At 44.9% G+C, this 20,354-nt stretch overlaps 1 protein-coding gene across 5 annotated transcripts in view; it reads left to right on the top strand.

The window, feature by feature from the left end:
- The window catches only part of BST1 (bone marrow stromal cell antigen 1), a 28,716-nt gene that overhangs the window by 4,255 nt on the left and 4,107 nt on the right, over positions 1 to 20,354 (top strand). For 2 of the 5 annotated variants that reach the window (XM_039241557.1, XM_039241560.1), the window contains 6 exons: positions 174 to 309; positions 3,429 to 3,511; positions 7,706 to 7,782; positions 8,127 to 8,219; positions 11,008 to 11,094; positions 15,017 to 15,076. In XM_039241557.1, coding sequence (XP_039097488.1) covers positions 174 to 309; positions 3,429 to 3,511; positions 7,706 to 7,782; positions 8,127 to 8,219; positions 11,008 to 11,094; positions 15,017 to 15,076 — 536 coding nt within the window. Of the gene's footprint in view, positions 1 to 173; positions 310 to 3,428; positions 3,512 to 7,705; positions 7,783 to 8,126; positions 8,220 to 11,007; positions 11,095 to 11,438; positions 11,562 to 15,016; positions 15,077 to 20,354 lie in introns of all 5 variants that reach the window. The other 3 variants (XR_005530111.1, XM_039241558.1, XM_039241559.1) reach the window with 3 other exon arrangements.

A 20,354-nucleotide genomic window follows, 5' to 3' on the forward strand; every position in this document is an offset into this window, starting at 1 on the left:
TAACGGGAGTAGCAATTAGGACACTCTCTGAATGGGTAAACAAACACAAAGAAAAAGAAAGTTCAGTTGTCAGGCAAGCTGGAGTTGAATGAGAAATAGACTGCCTGACGTGTCTGGAAAAAAGTACCTTGATTTTACTTTATATGGTAATTGTGTGTTTGTTTTTTCCTTAGTCCCTGTTCTGGGAAAACAACCACCTCCTTGTCACTAGTTATGCAGAGAATGCCCGTCGCTTTATGCCTCTGTGTGATGTTCTGTACGGCAGGATTGGAGATTTTCTGAGCTGGTGTCGACAGGAAAATGCATCCGGTAAGAGTCCTGGACAAACCACAAGAAAAGTTTGAGCTCTGGGGACATGGCTGGCTCAGTTGTTGGAGCATGCAACTCTTGATTCTGGGGTTGTGGGTTCGAGCCCCATGTTGGGTGTAGGATTGCTTTAAAAAAATAAAAGCTGGGACGCCTGGGTGGCTTAGTCGGTTAAGCATCCGACTTTCGCTCAGGTCATGATCTCGCGGTTCGTGGGTTCGAGCCCCGCGTCGGGCTCTGTGCTGACTGCCAGCTCAGGGCCTGGAGCCTGTTTCAGTCTGTGACTCCCTCTCTCTCTGACCCTCCCCTGCTCACACTGTCTCTCTCTCTCTCTCTCTCCTAGAAATAAATAAAAATATTAAAAATAAATAAATAAATAAATAAAATAATAAAAGCTTTTTTTTTTTTTTAAATGTTTATTTACTTTTGAGAGAGAGAGAGCGAGCAGGGAAGGGGCAGAGAGAGAGGGAGACATAGAATCTGAAGCAGACTCCAGGCTCTCAGCTGTCAGCACAGAACCTGACATGGGGCTCGAACTCACAAGCCATGAGATCATGACCTGAGCTGAAGTTGATGCCTAACTGACTGAACCATCCAGGCGCCCACCCCGTAAAGTCTTAAAAATAAAAATAAGAACTCCTATTTGAGTACATACTGTGCATTTGCCATTTGTGCTAAGTGCTTTCATATGCATTTGTCTCATTTGATTCCCCACAAATCCTCTAAGGCAGGTGGTAATAATAATTAATAATAACAATAATAGGTAGAAAGCACTTATCTTTTGCTGGGTACTCTCTAAGCACTTTACATATACAGGATTAACTAATTTAATCTCTGTACCAGCCCCAACAGATAGGTCTTCTCCTAATCTCTGTTTTGATAAATGAGGACACTGAGGCACAGCAAGGTAAAGAAACTTGCTGAGGAGTGAACAGCCAGGAAGCAGCAGAGTCGGACAGCCCGACTCCAGAACATGTGCTCCCAATCCTGCACACCTTGGCCTCACCACCTTCATTTTCCAGAAAGGGAAACTGATCCTTAGGGAGGTTAAATCACTGGAGGAAGCTGGGCCAGGAGTTAATTCTCTCCTGATGGATTCTGAAGCCTGTGTGCTCTTACATGCCACGCCAAATGCCAGCAGACATTTGGAGACTGAAATCACAGTGAAAGTCGCAGGGGCTGGCCTGGTGGGGATGAAAACTCTCCTCATGCATCCAGATCCTTCTGGGAACCGGAGATAAAACAGCCCCCATCCTTGAGTCACTTATAGCCTCGTGAGAGACATTCCTTTCTGCGCTGTGCTCTGACGCAGGAAAAGCCACATCCCAAGTAGTAACACAGACACCAGCCTACACCAGGGGATCTGGGAAGCTTCTCAGCAGTTCTTGGTTCTCAGTGAGTCTTGAAGGGCTAAGGGCGAGCAGGTAAGGTGGGATGGGGTGCTCTCTTGATAAAAACTGGAGATTCCCCCTCCCTGAGTATTGGAGTCATGTTCAAAGTTAGCCTAATTGTTCTGTATATTCTATAGTCATCCGTTCATCCAACTGAGAGCCATAGAGTGCGTACTATGTACCAGGCCTTCCTCTTCTAGGCACTGGGAACACAACAGAGAATAAAACAGGAAAATCATACTATAGAGGGGGAGATAAGACAATACACAGGCAAGTAGTCTGTGGAAGGGTGTCTGGCATATTTAAGGAACAGCAAGGACCACAGTAACTAAAGAGAAAAGTTAGAGGAATAGAGGAAGGCCAGACAGCATGAGATCTATGAGGACTCTGGCTTTCACTGGGAGATGGGAAAATTCCAGGGCTCAGATCAATGGACACGGTCATTCGTTCAATGGACAGCGACCAGGAAGTCTGTTTGGTTATCCTGCAGCAGAGTGGGGAGAATGCGGGAGGGGTATGAGAGAAAGAACATGAAGGAAGGGAGAGTATGGTATAATCCCAAACAAATATTTGTTCTCTGTCCCCATTTCCTGGCACATAGCTTCTAAAGCCCTGGGAATCTGAAGAGAGAAGAGTGTCTTTTGTGGGTTAATGAAATGACTAGGGGCTGGGGGCCCCTTCGTAGCTTCACGTGGGGGCTGAGAGCCTGTGAGCTTTCAGTCCATATCTATCCTCCAGGATGGAAAGAAGGGCTGGAGGTTGAGTTAATCGCCAAGCTGGCGATTTGATCCATTGCATCTGCATAATGAAATTTCATAACACTCCTGGGTAGTGGGGTTCAGAGGGCTTCTGAGTTGGTGAATGCAGATGCTGGGAGGGTGGTGGGCCAGGAGGGGGTATGGGGGCTCCCCATGTATCCCCTCAGAAGCACACATGTTGCCCTGTTTGATTCTCTCTGGGACACCTTGTCAATGAGTACCTTTTCCTTTTTTATAGAGAAAATGCTGGACAGATCCCATTATATGGCTGCTGAATTCTATCATTAAAATTTTAAGGAATTAATACATTTTAACACTTTATACATTTTAAATTTTATAAAATTTCTGTTTTCTGGCCAAGGACTATCACTTTCTTGGTGTATTTTTGTTGTATTTATGTCTAAGACCAGGGCTAACTGGAGAAGGCACTTCTCCCAACAAAGCAAATTTCTTTTTTTCATTAAAAAATTTATGTTTGAGAGAGGACATGAGCAAGGGTGTGGGACAGAGGGAGAAAAAGAGAGAGAGAGAGAAAGAATCCTAAGCAGGCTCCATGCTCAGTGTAGAGCCTGATATGGGGCTCGATCCCTCAATCCTGGGATAATGACCTGAGCCAAAATCAAGAGTCAGATGCTTAACTGACTGAACCACCCAGGCACCTACAAAGATTTTTTAAAAATCACTTCACTAGAACTTCAGTAAAGAAATAGCGCAGCTAACAGGCTGATGCTCAGTGGTCGGCAGCCTTACTCACTAGCCAACTGCTTAGTTCTCTGCCTTTCTACGTTTATGCTGAGCAAAACGACACTTGTCTTCCTCACCGGTTCCTTTGGATTGGGTGGGCAGAACTGTCGTGAATGTCAAACTCGTAAACACAAGCTAAATAGATTTTGTGGGGACAGCAAATATTTTAAATTAATTCTTCTCTGATATAACGTTTGAAATGAAACATGTTTGTCTGTTTTCCCCTTAGGACTCGATTATCAGTCCTGCCCTACGTCAGAAGATTGTGAGAACAACCCTGTGGATTCTTACTGGAAAATGGCGTCTTCGCAGGTAAGTGTGGGGAGGGCGGCTGAGAGGCTGAGCACGTGTGGGCCCGTAAACACGAGACAGTGGGGTTCAGAGTCTGGCCAATCGGGTCATGACTTAACTTCTCTGAGCCTCTCTTCCTATCCATGTGAGCCACAGTCAGATTCACTCTGCTCCATAGAGGTATGAGGACATAGGAGCCCAAAATACTTAATGCAGGAAGTGCCGCATGGGACACGTTCAGTGAGTGTTGGCATAGATGAAATATTAAATCATCATTATTATCACTACCATGCTGTGGTTCCCCTTAGTGTTTCAAATCAATGTGGTTTTGATTGCTATGTAACATGGGGTGACCCTTGGGTTTTTTTGTGTGTGTTTTTTTTTTTTACAAATAGTTTATTGTCAAGTTGGTTTCCATATAACACCCAGTGCTCATCCCCACAAGTGCCCTCCTCCACGCACATCTCCCCCCTCCCCCCCACATCCATCAGTCCTCAGTTTGTTCTCAGCATTCCAGAGTCTCTCATGGTTTGCCTCCCTCCCTCTCCCCCACCATTTCCCCCCTTCTTCTCCCCCATGGTCCTCCGTTAAGTTCCTCCTAATCCTCCTATACATGCAAACAGTGACCCTTGTTTTATACAANGGTTTGCCTCCCTCCCTCTCCCCCACCATTTCCCCCCTTCTTCTCCCCCATGGTCCTCCGTTAAGTTCCTCCTAATCCTCCTATACGTGCAAACAGTGACCCTTGTTTTATACAAACCCCTGGGACACCTGAGACTGTGATGTGGGAGTCAGATATGTCTCTGAGACTGATATTAATGATAGAGGAGGTGATAGGTGAGCAGAAGATAAACTGAAGACACACAAAATGGCCCTTTGTGGAAGGACTATCCTGCTGCGGGTTAATGCTAGTCTATGAAACGTTGGCTATATTGACTAGGAGGCCAGTGGACATCAGGGTCATCCCACCTACCACCACCAACCCCCTTTCAGGGCTGTCCATGTCCCTCTTTGTCCCATTCTGGATCCCCAGGTGTCCACCGGGTCCATTGTGAATCAGTGTGACTGTTGTTAGATCTTCCTCCATGCTGTGGTTTAGAGCAGGGCAAAGGGCCCGTTCCAGGCAAAAAGCGCTGTTTATTTCTGTCTTTTGCTGCTCCAGCGGGGACACCCCACTTCCACTCACACCCATAGGCTTCGTTTCCAGTGGAGACTCCACTCTGTGAGCACTGGGCTGCCAACCCTCATGGAGGCTGGGGATGAATCATCGCCTGAATGTGGGGTTATAACAACAAATGAGGGGCAATGTCAACATTCTCGTTAAAGAAAACAAAACCAAACCAAAAAAAACACATACTCTTTGCAGTGGATCTGCCCAACATCAGAGCGGGCTCCAAACCAACCTCCTATACCTTCTCCAACTCTAGGATGGGAGTCCAAGAATTACGCCCACATTTTATGAGCCCTTAGAATGTGCTGGGTCGTCTATGCATAAAGAGAGGGAGTTTAGTATAATAATGAGGACAGGGTTTGAATTGTAGCAGAGAAGTATTCAATAAATGTTAATAATTATTATTTAAATTTTTTTTAACATTTATTCATTTTTGAGAGAGAAGAGTGTGTGCAGGGGAGGGGCAGAGAGAAAGACATAAAATCTGAAGCAGGCTCCAGGCTCTGAGCTGTCAGCACAGAGCCCGACGTGGGGCTCGAACTCACAAACCGTGAGATTATGACCTCAGCCAAAGTCAGACATTTAGCCAATTAAGTAAGTCACCCAGGTGCCCCAATAATTATTATTTTAAATGATTTAATCTTTACAATAATCCTATGAGGTAGGGATCCTTATGACCCTTGCTTTACAGATAAGAACAATGAGGCACAAAGAGATCAGGGAACTTAACCAGGTTTATTACAGAGCTAGGAGGATCCACTTACAACCACTACCACCATATAGCTTCATTATATCTGCATACATTTTTTATTATATTTTTTTCTTATCAATGTAATAGCTGCTCAGGATTTTAAGAAATGACAAATTGCCGGAGCACTTGTGTGGCTTAGCCAGTTAGTTGTCTGACTCTTGGTTTTGGCTCTGGTCATGATCTCACGGTTTGTGGGATCAAGCCCTGAGTTGGGCTCTGTGCTGACAGTGTAAAACCTGCTTGGGATTCTCTCTCTCTCTCTCCCCCTCTCTCTTTTTCTCTCTCTCTCAAAAATAAATGAATAAACATTTATAAAGAAGAAGAAAGATCTTGAAGTTCTTTCTAAACTTATTCTGTTTTTTTTAGACTTATTCTTAAAAAAATATTTTTAAAGGGTGCCTGGGTGGTTTGGTTGGTTAAGTGTCCAACTTTGGCTCAGGTCATGATCTCACGGTTGGTGGATTCAGCCCCACATCAGGCTCTATGCTGACAGCTCAGAGCCTGGAGCCTGCTTAAAATTCTGTGTCTCCCTCTCTGTCAGCCCATTCCCTGCTTGCATTCTGTCTCTCTCTCAAAAATAAACATTAAAAAAATTAAATTTTTTTTGTTTTAAATGACAAATTATAGAAAATATAAATAAGAAAATTCATCATGTATAAATAAACGTGACCCCTTCAGCATAGTGGTCATTAGACCTTGGCATTTGTGGATTTAACTGTGACCATTAGCATTATTTCAAAGCAAGCAAAAACATACACAACATGAAGTGCATTGTCGCTTTGCTGCCGCTGATATTAGACATCACTTTGTAAGATAATAAGTCCAGCCATGGATATCTCAGTGCCACTTGCGTTTCAGGCTCCCTGCTTCACTCTAACATAAACATTTTATAAGGGAAATTGTATGTTCTAGTACTATCCTTTTTTTTCCTTCTTTTAAAGGTTTTATTTGTAAGTAGTCTCTATGCCCATTGTGGCGCTTGAACTCACAACCCCCAGATCAAGAGTTGTATTCTCTATGGACTGAGCCAGGCAGTAGTATTCTGAACTGGAGAGTTGGGAACTTCTCTGGACCTATCTCTTCCTTGGGAATTTTGGGGGGTTAACTAATGTTCCCAGACTTTTGCCCATTTATTTTGAGCACTGTAGGGCTCGTGCTCTGTCTACATCATCTTGCATTTTGCTTCAAATGTGAGCACTTCTTGATTTTGCAAATCTTCTGTGGACTTTTAGTAACAGTTGGCTAATATTTCCGACATGTAAGTACTTTGGGTTACTTACCAGTCCTTTGTTGTTGACTATTTTAGGTTGCTTACACACAGTGCTGCTGCACACACCTCTGTGCACAATGCTTGTGTTGGTCTTTAGAGTTGTTTAGAGTTGTCTACAAAATATGTCTGGTTCATCTTCTGCATACATGGTTTGCATTCCCCTGCCTGTTGAAGTTACTTGTGTGTGACTTGCGCTGGTCAAAGAGATGTGAGAGGGAGCGTGTGTGATTTCTGGGTAGATACTTTTAAGAACTGGTCTGTGATCTGCCACTGTCTCCTTCTCCCTTCCCTGACAATCAACAACTTTACAGATATGGAGTCTTCATCAGCTTGGGTGCCAGAGCAAGGACATATGGAGCAAACCCCCAGTCGACCTGTGATAAACATGTAGAGTGAGCACGAAACAACTCTTTCTTGCTTAAAGCCACTGTGATTTTGAAGTTGTTCGCAATGGCAGTGTAATTTAGTCTGTTCTAGCTGTTACAATGCTGGAATCACATTACTTCCTCAGAGTAGATTCCCAGACATGGAATCACTGAATCATGAGCTTTTGACATTTCAAAGCAATTTGGATTCCAAGATACACTCGTTGTATCTCTACCAGCTATATGGAATATCAAAATCGTTTTGAAATATCAAATTTAGTACATTCTTACTAATATTGAAGATTGTCAGTTTTATTTATTTTTTTAGTTTTTTTAAACATTTATTTTTGAGAGAGGGAGAGACAGAGAGTGATTGGGGCAGGGGCAGAGAGTGAGAAGAAGACCCAGAATCCAAAGCAGGCTCCAGGCTCTGAGTTGTCAGCACAGAGCCCTATGAGGGGCTTGACTAGCAAACTGTGAGATCATGACCTGAACTCGGATGTCCCAAGTCCGTCAAGTCCATCAGGCCTGAAGTCAGATGCTTAACCAGCGGAGCCACCCAGGCACCCTGAGGATTGTCAGTTTTAAAAAATTGCTCATTTCGTAGCTGAAAGATGACATGTCTTCATTTACTCAAAAAACTTGTTCCTTCTTACAGTATTCAAGGGATAGTTCTGGGGTCATTCACGTCATGCTGAACGGTTCAGAGCCCAAAGGAGCCTATCCTGTTAAAGGGTAAGAACACCAGCATGAACAAATACAACAAAGAACACCAAAACGTATACTTCATTTTTTCAAATGGAGGCTTAAGAACATTGTCTTAATCCCCAGTATAAATGCTTGCTTTTGTAAATTTCAGTAAAGCAAAACAATTGAATGACCTGGAGATCAGAGCCATGTCTACACATTTCTGCCACTAATAGCTGATGAATGCATGAATGAAATAAATTACCTAAAAATAAAAGCTAAAAATACCCCCTCGAAACACCCCTCAAAACAAAAGTAATGTATAAATCAATTAACAAAATGGGAAAAGTTATTGCTTTAAGACTTTAAGAAATGTCTTTTCTGTTTCTCAGTTTTTTTGCAGATTTTGAAATTCCCTATCTCCAGAAGGATAAAATCACACGAATTGAGATCTGGGTTATGCATGAAATTGGGAGACCAAAGGTGTAAGTCATGGTGTTTCTGATGATGGAAACTGTGCAAATATGCTTTTCTTGATTATAATATGATCAAGCCCATTGTACCTTTTCATTTTTGGGGAAACAGCACTCTTCTCTGTTTCTAATGTCATGAGTAAAGAAAGACAAAGGCTCAACTTTTTGGAAATGCCACTAACCAGTCCTGAGTCGAGAGAAAACCTCCTTTATTCAGATACTATTCTCAGTAGAGGAAAATTGTGGTCCTTTCTGAGCTCTCTGGGCAGCATTAATGGGAGAGTTCCTTACGCATCCCTGTGGGTCAAAGCCAATTTCTCCTCATGGTTGCTTGAAGTCCCCCACCAGGAGTTCTCACAATTAACCCAAGGAGTTTGTAATGAAAACTTTATTCTTGGAGAAGACCCAGTTTTACAACTGGACTGGGTCTTAGATTTTTGTGCCCAAATCGCGAGTCCCCAGAGACCTCCAAGGAGCCGACACTGATGCAAGTAAATAAGGGTCTTTATTACAAGCTCGAGCAGGGGCTCACCCGTCTACCGGCGCAGCGGCAGCAGGGTGAAGCCCCGAACAATAGCGAGCAGGGTTTTTATGGGGTAAGGGACGGGGGTGTTACAGTGCACGTGTTGTACGTATAGCATCATCACATAAGCACCAATCCTAATTGTACAGCACCCATAGTAACAGTTTTGACCATTCAGTATCCGTGAGGCATCCGTTACTTTTGGCGGGACCCAATCATGAGCTTTGAGAATCCTTTGAAAATGACCAATTATGAGGTGAGCTCAAAGGGCCTACGTGGGGCTTAGGCCAGCGGTGAGTGATTGCCTAGTTTGTGCAGAGTAACTACCTGCAGTTCCCAGCCCTGACTCAGGCCACAGGAATGTTACACGTTTCTTTTGATTGGCTGATCGAAGGTGGCTTCAGCTGAAGCTTTTCCTGGAACTGGGGCTACGTGCAGCCCGAGGTTGCTCTTAATGGAGGCCTTAATTTCAGGCTCCTCAAGATCACTGGACAAGGAAGTGGTTAAGGTCCATCTTTTCTGGAAAACCACTTGAGTGTACATAAATGCAGGCCTGAACTCATCCTATTTGTCTGTGAGGGGCAGTGCTGGGAAAACTGAAGATAAGAAACATAAACCTAGGGGTGTCTGGGTGGCTCAGTTGGTTAAGCATCCGGCTCTTGATTTTCAGGTCGTGATCTTACGGTTAGTGAGTTTGAGCCCCACACCCGGCTCTGCGCTGACAGTGCAGAGCCTGTTTGGGATTCTCTCTCCCTCTCTCTCTGTCCTTCCCCTGCTTGCTATGTCTTTCTCTCTCTCTCTCTCAAAATAAATAAATAAACATTAAAAAAAGAAACATAAACCCAGGTGATTCAGAGACAAGCCAAGGAGGCCAAGCCTAGTTCGAGCTGGCAGCCACAGTGGAGCGTAAGGGGCAAGTTGGGGCCTTGTTCTTCCGAGCATTGAGGCAAAGCATTGCCTGGGAGAATCTTAGCAACTTCCCCATTTAAGGCCCCCAAAACCCTGTGAGACTCACCCTATAATGAGTGAATACTTTTTCCTGTCTCTTAGGCAAGAGATTAGATTTGCAAATGACTTACTACACAATCATACCAGGATCTACATTTCTCTTCCCATAAGACAAATTATACTTATGTTGCATACAAAAACGGTACATATTATTTTTCCTTATTCTGTGGGAAGTTGCTCCTCGTCTGGAAATTATGCTTGCTTGTTATTTTAACCTTTCTATCAGAGAAAGCTTGTCTTTTGAACCTACATTTAGTGAGATAAGGAAATTGCAAATGATGACTTGTCCTGAATTAATCATGTCTTTTCTTTTGCTAATAACTTCCTTGTTACACCCTCCTGCCCACACAAAAGACTTCCACTTTGTGCAACTCCTCGAGGCGCCCATCTGTTTCCTAGAAGGGTTGCAGCTCTATTCCTGAATTGTTGAATAAAGCCAATTAGATTTTCAGGTTTACTCCCTTGAATGTTTGTTCTTTAACACTATCGAAGAGCCTTAAAATGCAATGAAAACTGTGGTGCAGAAAACGTACTTTCAGGAATTTATGCTAAGGAAATAAGTAATTTAAGATGGGTTTGGAAATGAAGCTTCCACAGGGTGGATATTGTGACATCAAAATATAGGCATCAGCCTTGATCATCAACAAGAGGGGTCTGGTTTTATGAATCGTGTCCTGATGATGTAAGGGAGATCATGCCAGATTAAAGAAGTATATATACATACTTAAACAGACATGGGCCAAGGCAGACTACAAAATGCGTTGCACAGCAGAAGCCTATTGTTATATTTAAAAAGTCTCGTGGGAATGAATGTATTTCAAAGGTCTAGAACCCTATACACCAAAATGTTAATGGCAGTTACCTCTAGTGATGTGCGATTGCAGTGAGGTTTTTTTTTTCCCTGTTTGTTTGCATTTTTCATAATTTTTGGTTTGCATGTTCTTGTTTTCATTTAAAACATACTGTATGGTGCACAAGTCGCCAGCATTCTGGGGACCTGGGGCTCTGCCCTAAGGTGTGCTGATGGGGGGAGGGCGGAGGAGCGCCCTGTGGCGCACCACGCATGCGCCAGGGCAGGTCCGACCCTGAGCTGGACCCGACAGATTGGTTCTCAGCGCTCAGCTTTCTAGGTTGCCCTGAGTTTTCCCGTATTCCCTCAGAGTGGAGCCGAGCTCAGGAAGCACGTGGTCATAGGACATTGTAGTTCACGCGGAAACCAATTCCTTCTTTCTTCTTCTTTAATTTTATTTATATGTTTTTGTATTTTAGGGAATCCTGTGGAGAAGGCAGTGTGAAAATCCTGGAAGAGAGACTGGAAAAAATGGGTTTTCAGTACACCTGTATTAATGATCACCTGTAGGTTGTATGTCCTAATCAGTGCGCAGTTTCAAAGGTGGAGCAGTGTTTTTGGAAGGATTCTGGTGGATCAGCGCTGAAGACCACTGGGCTGTGCCTTCTGGGCTATTACTGGGCGTGAGGGCAGAAGAGTGCCTTCTGGCCAGACCTCTGTCTGGGTCACACCCATTTATGTCCAGAGTCTCTTTTAAAGATGTTTCAAGGACATACCTGGGTGGCTGAGACGGTTGAGGGTCTGACTCTTGATTTCTGCTCAGGTCATGATCCCAGGGTCGTGGGCCTGAGCCCTGTGTTGGACTCCATGCTGAGCATTGAGCCTGCTTAAGATATTCTTTCTTTTCCAGTCCCTCTCCAGCATGCTTGCACGTGCTCGCTCTCTCTCCCTCAAAAAGATGCTTAAAGGACAGACAGAAAAGCCCCGTTTCCCTTGTGCATGTCCCGTTCCCCCTCCCTTGCTTAGAGCAATGGTGAGTAACCTGAGGTCAGATGCTGTGTTCCCTGCATCTGTGGATGCCATGGATCCTGGCCCAAGATAGGTGCTAAGGTGCGTTTGTTTGAGATACTTACAGATAGATCTTGACAGTGGACCAAGAGGAAAATAGTAAGGGCTATGGTTTGCTGAGCACGTTATGGGTTAAGCACTTTGTGTGCTTACGTATTGCCTGAGGGCTTTCCTGATTCTTGGAAACTTAGATTCAGCTTGGCTGAAACCCTGGTGCAGTTGAAAACCCTCCCTTGGGCTGGGAATTCCTTTCCTTGCTGCTTCCTGCTTTTCTCTGCCTCACTGCCTAAGTCTGCAGCCCTGCTTGGTTCCTAGGGACTGAAGTTCGACATTGCAAGGCCTTAGTGGCTTTCCCGAAAATTGGTGGATACAGCAGGGTGGATATTCGATCTGTAGTCTTGTCCTGTCCCCACGAACATCCGTCTGGCTCTGGTGCACTATGCCTTCTCAGTGGCTCTGTGTCATCCCCACTGAGCAAAGCCCATGGGAAATGTGGGTTGCCTTCCACTTTCCTGGAGAAGGAGCCTCTCAGAGCTGTTTTCCACAGCTTCAAGCTGTCCCATTTTACTCATCTGTTATTATTAACGCTCTCAGGAATCTCAAAAGTTAGGTGTTACCACCTTCTATTAAGAAACCAAACAAGGCACATACTCTGTGGGGGAAATATAAACTATGTACGGGAAAATGCACAAGCCCTAAGCACACGGTTGAATGAGTTTTCACAAGTTCAACACACACACGTCTAGATCAAGAAGCATATAACCTGCACCCCAGAGTCTCCCCTTGGCCTCCGTTTCAGTCTCCCCACCTGCCCACAATAGTAACTTCTGTCTAGACTTGTCGCAGATTTCTTTTGTCTGTTGTTAACCTTTATATAAATACTTGCTTTCCACCGATGAGTAAATTAAGGGTCAGAGAGATTAAATAAGTTTTCTAATAAGTTTGAACCCAGCGTTGTATGGCTTTGAAGTATGCTCTTTTCTTCCTACTATATGACCCTTTTTAAAGTTTTTTTATTAATTGTTTATTTTTGAGAAAGAGAGAGTTTGAGCAGGGGAGGGGCAGAGAGAGAGGGAGAATCTCAAGTTAGCGCCACATTATCAGCGCAGTGCTGGATGTGGGGCTTAAACTCACGAAACTGTGAGATCATGACCTGAGCTGAAATCTAGCATTGGATGCTTAACCAACTGAGCCACCCAGGCACCCCTCTACTCTAGGACCCTTTCTTTTCTTTTCTTTTCTTTTTTTTAATGTTTATTTATTCTTGAGGCAGAGAGAGAGCATGAGTGGGGGAGGGGCAGAGAAAGGAGAGGGAGACACAGAATCTGAAGGAGGCTCTAGGCTCTGAGCTGTCAGCACAGAGCCCGATGTGGGGTTCGAACTCATGAATCCTGAGATGACCTGAGCTGAAGTCAGACACTTAAGCAACTGAGCCACCTAGGCACCCCAGGACCCTTCTTTTCTTAAGGCACCAGATTTTATTTTATTTATTTTTAGTGTTTTTGTTCAAATTCCAGTTAGTTAACATTCCATGTAATTTTAGTTTCAGGTGCACAGTATAGTGATTCAACACTTCCATACAACATCCAGGGCTTATCACAACAAGAGAACACCAGATTTCTTTATATTTTTCTTAAAATACAATTTTTTTTAATTTTTTTTTAATGTTTTATTTATGTCTAGGAGAGAGAGAGAGACAGCGTGAGCAGGGGAGGGTCAGAGAGAGAGGGAGTCACAGACTCTGAAACAGGCTCCAGGCTCTGAGCTGGCAGTCAGCACAGAGCCCGACGCGGGGCTTGAACCCACAAACCGCGAGATCATGACCTAAGCGAAAGTCGGACGCTTAACCGACTAAGCCACCCAGGCGCCCCTTAAAATACAATTTTTATTTGCTAAAACTGCTCAGTGATGGAGAAAATTGTGCCAAAAAGTTGCACATGTAGGACCAATTTGCTTTGGCCCAGAATTCCCTTGAGGAGGCTGTCTTTATAAGTCGTCAGGCCAAGTATGGTGACCCAGGCCTGAGCCCAAGGTCTCCTTCCCTGCCCATGTGGGGCTGTCCTCGGGGACTCAGCCTGCTGTCACTGGCTTCAGTGTGGTCCCCACTGATGCTGGCCTTTCGGGCGCTCCCCTTGCAAGCCTGGCTCAGCTCCCCTCTTCCACTTCTTCACTGCCCATGCATGGGCCCTTGTGTTAAGGTGGGGTTTTGTTTTGCTCCATGGAGCACAGGGGAGATAGCAAAAGGCTTACTGTAGCAGAGTCACAAAGGGTAACAATCCAAACTCCAACCCAGATGTAACTGAGAGCCCGCCCCATAAATTTCAGGTGACATTGTCCTCTGTCACCTGTGGCAGACGGAAGTTCTCCCCAAGATTCTTGCAAACTGTGGCCAAGTCTTCTCTTTTCATAGCCTCTCTTGCCTTCTGGTTGATTTCTGTGAGCCAGACTCGGTGAAACTCAATGACTTTGGAGTGGGGGGGCATAAGACAACGGCGAGAAACTACTGTCCTAACAAATAGCCGTGTATCGTAGACTTTACTGGAAAGTAGGCAAGTCCCAGGAAGCAACAGAGCAAACAACGCATTTCCTGACTCCTACCTAGTGTGGCATGTACCTCTGTGACCTGGCCGCTCTGTGCACTACTGCTTTCCCTGCCGTCCCAGGACTCCACGTCTCCTCCCTCTGCTTCCAGAGTGGTTCAGCTTTCTTTGTCGCTGGAGCCTGGGAAATAGCCGTCACCCGTGTGTTTCAGGTCCAATTTTCTGACTAAAGAACTCATCAAGAGGATTTTCCAGGCAAGACTGTACATCCTTGCTTGGGTGGCTCCATGCTTGGGCTCTAGTGTGAGCCTGCAAGGTGCACATTCAGCTCTGCAGCCGCCTGTATGTTCTTGGGCACGTTACTCCGATTAGCTTCCTCAGCTGTACGTTGGAGACGGTAATAACAACCGCGCTGTTTTGCTGTTGTGAGGATTAAATGGTAAAGTCTATATAAAATAAATCCATCGTCGGGGGCGACTGGGTGGCTCAGTTGGTTAAGTGTCTGCCTTCGTCTCAGGTCATGATTTCGCAGTTCGTGAGTTTGAGCCCAATGTCGGGCTCTGTACTGACAGCTCAGAGCCTGGAGCCTGCTTCGGAATTTGTATCTGTTTCTCCCCTGTTTGCACTCTGTCTGCTGTCTCTCTCTCTCAACAATAAATAAAGCTGAAAACAATTCAAAACAAAAAAATCCATCATCAAATTTCTTGGTATGTAGTAAATGCTCAATAAATGCTGGCTAATATTTTTAAAAACAAATAGCTTGTGTGCTATTTAGGTGAGAGACTTTGTGTCCCCAGTGTTTTCCAGGTACACTGTGAATATTTGATGAGTGAAAGTCACTTAAATAATGCCTTAAATATTATTTCTTTTCACTCTATAGACCAGTGAAGCTCTTAATGTGTGTGGACCACAGCACTCATCCCGACTGTGTCTTAAATTCGTAAGTAGATTTCCTGCCCCGACCTTGCTTCCCGAAGATAACCAGGCCTGACTACTCACACAACTGATGAATTGCAGTATGATTTTACATGTGCGCCCTAAAACACGTGGCTGTGGAATAAGTTCTGTGCTTGCACTGTGCTGCTCAGGCTCTCTGAGGATCTAGGTTGGTGCAGGTTTGATGGACATCTGCCCAAGTGAGCTGAACTCCCATGTTGGCAGAGCCGAGCCTACCCTGATGCAATGGCTGTGCACAGTGGGTATTCCGTAATGTGTGTAGCATCCGCTCTTCCATCTACGGGGGGACGAGGGTGTTCACCGGGGCTGTATGCCAGACATTGTACTGTCTGCATACATAGAATATTTTGTTCATTTTGGGGCACTTGGGTGGCTTAGTCCCTTAAGCATCTGGCTCTGGCTCAGGTCGTGATCTCATGGTTTATGGGTTCGAGCCCTGTGTCCAGCTCAGTGCTGACATCTCGGAAGCTGGAGCCTGCTTCGGATTCTGTGTCTCCCTCTCTCTCTGCACCTCCCCTGCTTGTGTTCTGTCTCTCTGTCTCTCTCTCTCTTCTCTGTCAAAAATAAATGTTAAGGGGCACCTGGGTGGCTTAGTCGGTTAAGCGTCCGACTTTCGCTTAGGTCATGATCTCACGGTTCATGGGTTCGAGCCCCATGTCGGGCTCTGTGCTGACTGCCAGCTCAGAGCCTGGAGCCTGTTTCAGAGTCCGTGACTCCCTCTCTCTCTGCCCCTCCCCTGCTCACGCTGTCTCTCTCTCTCCTAGACATAAATAAAACATTTAAAAAATAAATAAATAAATACATGTTAAACATTTTAAAAAATAGTATTTTTTTCCATTAGAGAAAGAGAAACAGACAGACAGACATAGAAAGAGAGAGGAGGGCTGCTCACCATTCCCACAGAGCTCTTCTCTCCTTCATTTAGTAAGAGAACCTTGAATTTTACTTGGGCTCACGGCTGCCATGAATAGCGAGTGTATTTTCGAGCTTCCCTTGTGGTGGGGTGATGGCCACAATCCCACGTGAAAGGAAGGAGCTGGCTTTCCCTCTGCACGTTCCTGCTGCCTTGTGGATGGACCTGGACCACGCGACGGGGAGCCGCCCACCGCTGGGTGGGCAGAGCAGCACAGGCAGGGAGGCTGGGTGCTCCCTGACCATGGAGCTGCCGGGTCTCCCCTGGACAGTTCTGAGAGCAAAGTAGCGAGCAGATCTGCCATGACAGCTTGTGACCTTGGAGCTAACCTCCTGGGGGAGCCGTGCATTTTTCTCATCCGCTTATGAAAGAGCAAGAATGGTCTATGAACCTGGGGTCTCCCTTGTTTCACCTGAAAAGGAAACCCACCCTCCATCCACGCTGCTAAAGACCTTCACGGTTCCGACCACTGTGTCCAACCTTCTAGTGTGGCCTTTCGGGTCCTTCATGCTTTTTCTAAAAACACCACCCCCCAAGTGGGAACTTTCCTGCCCACAGACTGTGGACACTGAGGCTTTTGGCGGTGGTAAGAGCACTGGGCTTGGAGTCAGATAACCTGAGGTGGGAAGTTTTCTCAGGCCCAAAACTAAAAATAATGGAAACCATCTCACAGGTTTGCTGTGGAGATTGAAGAAAACAACGGGTGTATAAGCCCCCAACTTCTAAATTTTTTTTTACATTTATTTATTTTTGAGAGACAGAGTAAGACAGAGTGTGAGCAGGAGAGGGGCAGAGAGGGAAGGAGACACAGAATCTGAAACAGGCTCCAGGCTCTGAGCTGTCAGCACAGAGCCTGACGTGGGGCTCGAACCCACGAGTTGTGAGATCATGACCTGAGTTGAAGTCGGACGCTCAACCGACTGAGCCACTCCATTCTAGACAGGACACTGGAAAGACTCTTAAAGAGCCAGGCCTGGGCACAGGGTTCAGATTCCTCAAATTCAAGTAGGAAGTGCATCAGTTGAAATTCTTGTCTGCAAGCATCACACACCAGCTCCAGGTAGTTCAGCAGAAATGGGACGTATTAAACAATTTTAAGTCATGGACAGAATCTTCCTGTGAGAGCCAGAGAAGCAAGACTGGAGGCCAGCCCCAAGTCCCACCCAGAACTGCTGGAGGGGGGTCTGTCTCGGTATACACATCTCCGAGGGTATCTGGGCTTCTCACACTTGGGTGCTTCTTCTAGAAGATCTCTGGCACTGCAGCCTCAGAGAGAGAGAGACAGAGCATGCGAGTGGGGGAGGGAGGGAGGGAGGGAGGGAGAGAGAGCAAGAGAGAGAGTGAGAGAGCGAGAGCGAGAGAGAGGATCCTAGGCAGGCTCCACACTGTCACTGCAAACTCACAAACCAGGAGACCAAAACCTGAGCCAAAGTTGGATGCTTAACCGTCTGAACCACCCAGGCACCCAAGTTTATTTTTTACTGCCTGTCTCCCACCTCTTAGAACATAAGCCCCAGAAGGACAGAGACTTTTACCTGTTTTGTTCACTGATGGATGTTTCCCAGGAGACTAGCACGGAGCCTGCAGCCTGCAACCTCGTGGGCATTTAGGAATGAATGAATGAATGAATGAACGAACGAATGAATAATTGATTTCCACTCCGCAGAGGCATGGATTTGAGACAATGTCTCAGTTCAGCCAGGTAGCCAAAAGGAATGACCAGTGTCCTACGAACATTGGAGACATGTCTGGTGGTAGCATATGTATAAGTTCCAGATTTCGATCGCAAGAAACAGAAACCAATGGCTGACTTAGGCAGAGAAAAGGGGAGTAAGGTTGCTGGGAGGATTTTGTGGGATGCGCAATCCGGAGAGCTGAGGCGTCGGCTCCTTAGTGTTACAGTGTAACTCAGGTCTTTACTGTTTTACTCCCTGTTTCCTTAAGCAGACTCTCAAGTTTATACAGATACAGATCATTAAAATTTCTTTTTGTGAAACCATTGTGCCCTACACTGCCGCTCCTGAAATAGGCAAGTGGTGCCACCCTGGCACCCCATACCTCAGTTTACCTCCTCTGCTGCAGGATGTGCCCGGTGACTGAGGGTGGCTCTCCTTACCTGTCCTGATGCCTTTCTGAGGACTTCGGATGTGTCAGGCTTCCAGGGTGGCTGTGTGGGGTCATCATCTTGCTTCCTTCCAAACGCATTCCTGGAAGGTGGATAATCTGATCCCCATCAGTGATGCTGAGGGGGTTAAGCGATCTCTTAGAGTCACTCAGGGCTGGCTAGAGCCAGACGCAGAATGCAAGTTTGTGTGTCAACTCCTTGTTTTTCCCACCGAGCCACACTGCCTCAAAATGTGATGCCTCACATCACAGCAGATAAGGAAGGTTTTTTGTTTTTGTTTTGTTTTTAATATTTATTTATTTATAAGGGATGGGGTAATGGGCAGAGAGAGAGAGGGAGACAGGATCCAAAACGGGCTCTGTGCTGACAGCAGAGAGCTTGATGTGGGGCTCGAACTCTCAAAGCTTGAGATCATGGCCTGAGCGACCTGGGCGCCCCAGGAAGGGGCTTATCATCCCTGATCTGTTCTTTACTTTGTTTGGGCATTCTTTCAGTGACTTTGAATAGTTCTTTCCCAATTCTATTGGATGTCAAGAATAAAACCCTCAGATTATCCTCCACTTTCATTGCCCTGGAAGGAATTTTACTGATCTCTTTTTTAAACAACGTCGCTAAGAATATTGATGGACAATTTGCAAGAGATGATCCCAAATGGCAAATATGGAGAATGAGTTTCTCTTTGAAGCAATAATGAGATACAGTTTTTTAAATGTTTATTTTGAGAGAGCACAAGCAGGGGAGAGGGAGAGGGAGAAGGGGACAGAGAATCTCAAGTGGGTTCTGTGCTAAGGTCAGCGAGCCCCATGCAGGGCTCCAGCTCACGAACTGAATGTCAAGATCATGACCTGAGCTGAAGTTGGACGCTCAACCGACTGAGCCACCCAGGCGCCCCAGTGAGATATGGATTTAATGAGGTGTGATTTTCACCTCAATGTCTTTGATGTACCTTAGCCAGAACTAGCAAAAAAATATTTTAAAGGTGTTATTAAATGCTTGATGCCATTGTAAGTTTGTAAATTGCTTTGGGAGAAAAAATTTGACAATATATATCAGGCATTATAAAAGTATTCATAATCTTTGACCTTAAGTCAGACAATAGGGTACTTCTGGTACCCTCTTCTAAAGAAACGATTCAGAATATGGGCACAGCCTGTATGCTCGAAGGTGTTCCCCAAATTGAATCAGAGGTGCAGACGTTGGAAGCTGGTAGATATCCAATGAGAAGCGAATGATTACATCAACGGGTTACATTTACTGGAATAGAATGTAGACCTTGTATGTAGATTATATCTCCATAAAGCTGTGTGGGGAAAACAGTGATAAGACACAGAGAATACAGAAAAATTCTCATGAACAATTAAAGTGAAAAAATATGTAGAAAACAACCTTATATGCTCCAATGACAACCTACAGGATTGGTGAGGAAATGAGAAAACAGACCTGTTATTGAAATAAGGACTCCATGTATCAGTCAAGATCAAGAAGAAACATCGAATGTCTCATCTTGGTCTGAATTCTCTGTCCGAAATGCATTGTTGACACCTCCTCCCCCACACACCCCCAGACACAGAAGTGGGAATTCCAAGCTCAACTTGCTTAGGAATAGTGGAGCAAAGGACTTTTAATCTATAAAGATTTAGAATGGAATAAACAGCTGTTAATGTAAATCCAACTCATATTATTAATAGTTCTATGGTAAGTTTAGGAACAGCTTGCATTTTTTGGTACTTAATTTAATTTGCAGCATTTTAGAGAATTTAGCACATAAAAATAGAATATAAGCATTTATTTACAACATTTTAGAGAATTTGGCATATAAAAATAGCCCTGTCATTCCAGACATATACATAGCTATTAAATAACTGATTTTAGGCTTTTTTTTTATGTTGAAAGTTATAAGAGATTTTACTACGTTTTTAGCTGAAATTGGAATGCTTAAGAGAATTAAGATGTAATTTTAAACATTTATTAGGTTTACTAGAATCAAGTGTTTGAGAAGGTTTTGCTCATTTAAAATCATGTGAAGTATTTTTAAAAAATGTTTTCCTTTTATTTTTGAGAGAGAGAGACAGAGGGTGAGTAGGGGAGGGGCAGAGAGAGAGGGAGACACAGAATCTGAAGCAGGCTCCAGGCTCAAAACTGTCAGCACAGAGCCCAACGTGGGGCTTAAATTCATGAACTGCGAGATCATGACCTGAGCTGAAGTCAAATGCTTAACTGACT

The sequence above is a fragment of the Hyaena hyaena genome, unplaced genomic scaffold (assembly GCF_003009895.1).
Source record: "Hyaena hyaena isolate Hyena2069 unplaced genomic scaffold, ASM300989v1 scaffold_195, whole genome shotgun sequence".
Taxonomy (NCBI): domain Eukaryota; kingdom Metazoa; phylum Chordata; class Mammalia; order Carnivora; family Hyaenidae; genus Hyaena; species Hyaena hyaena.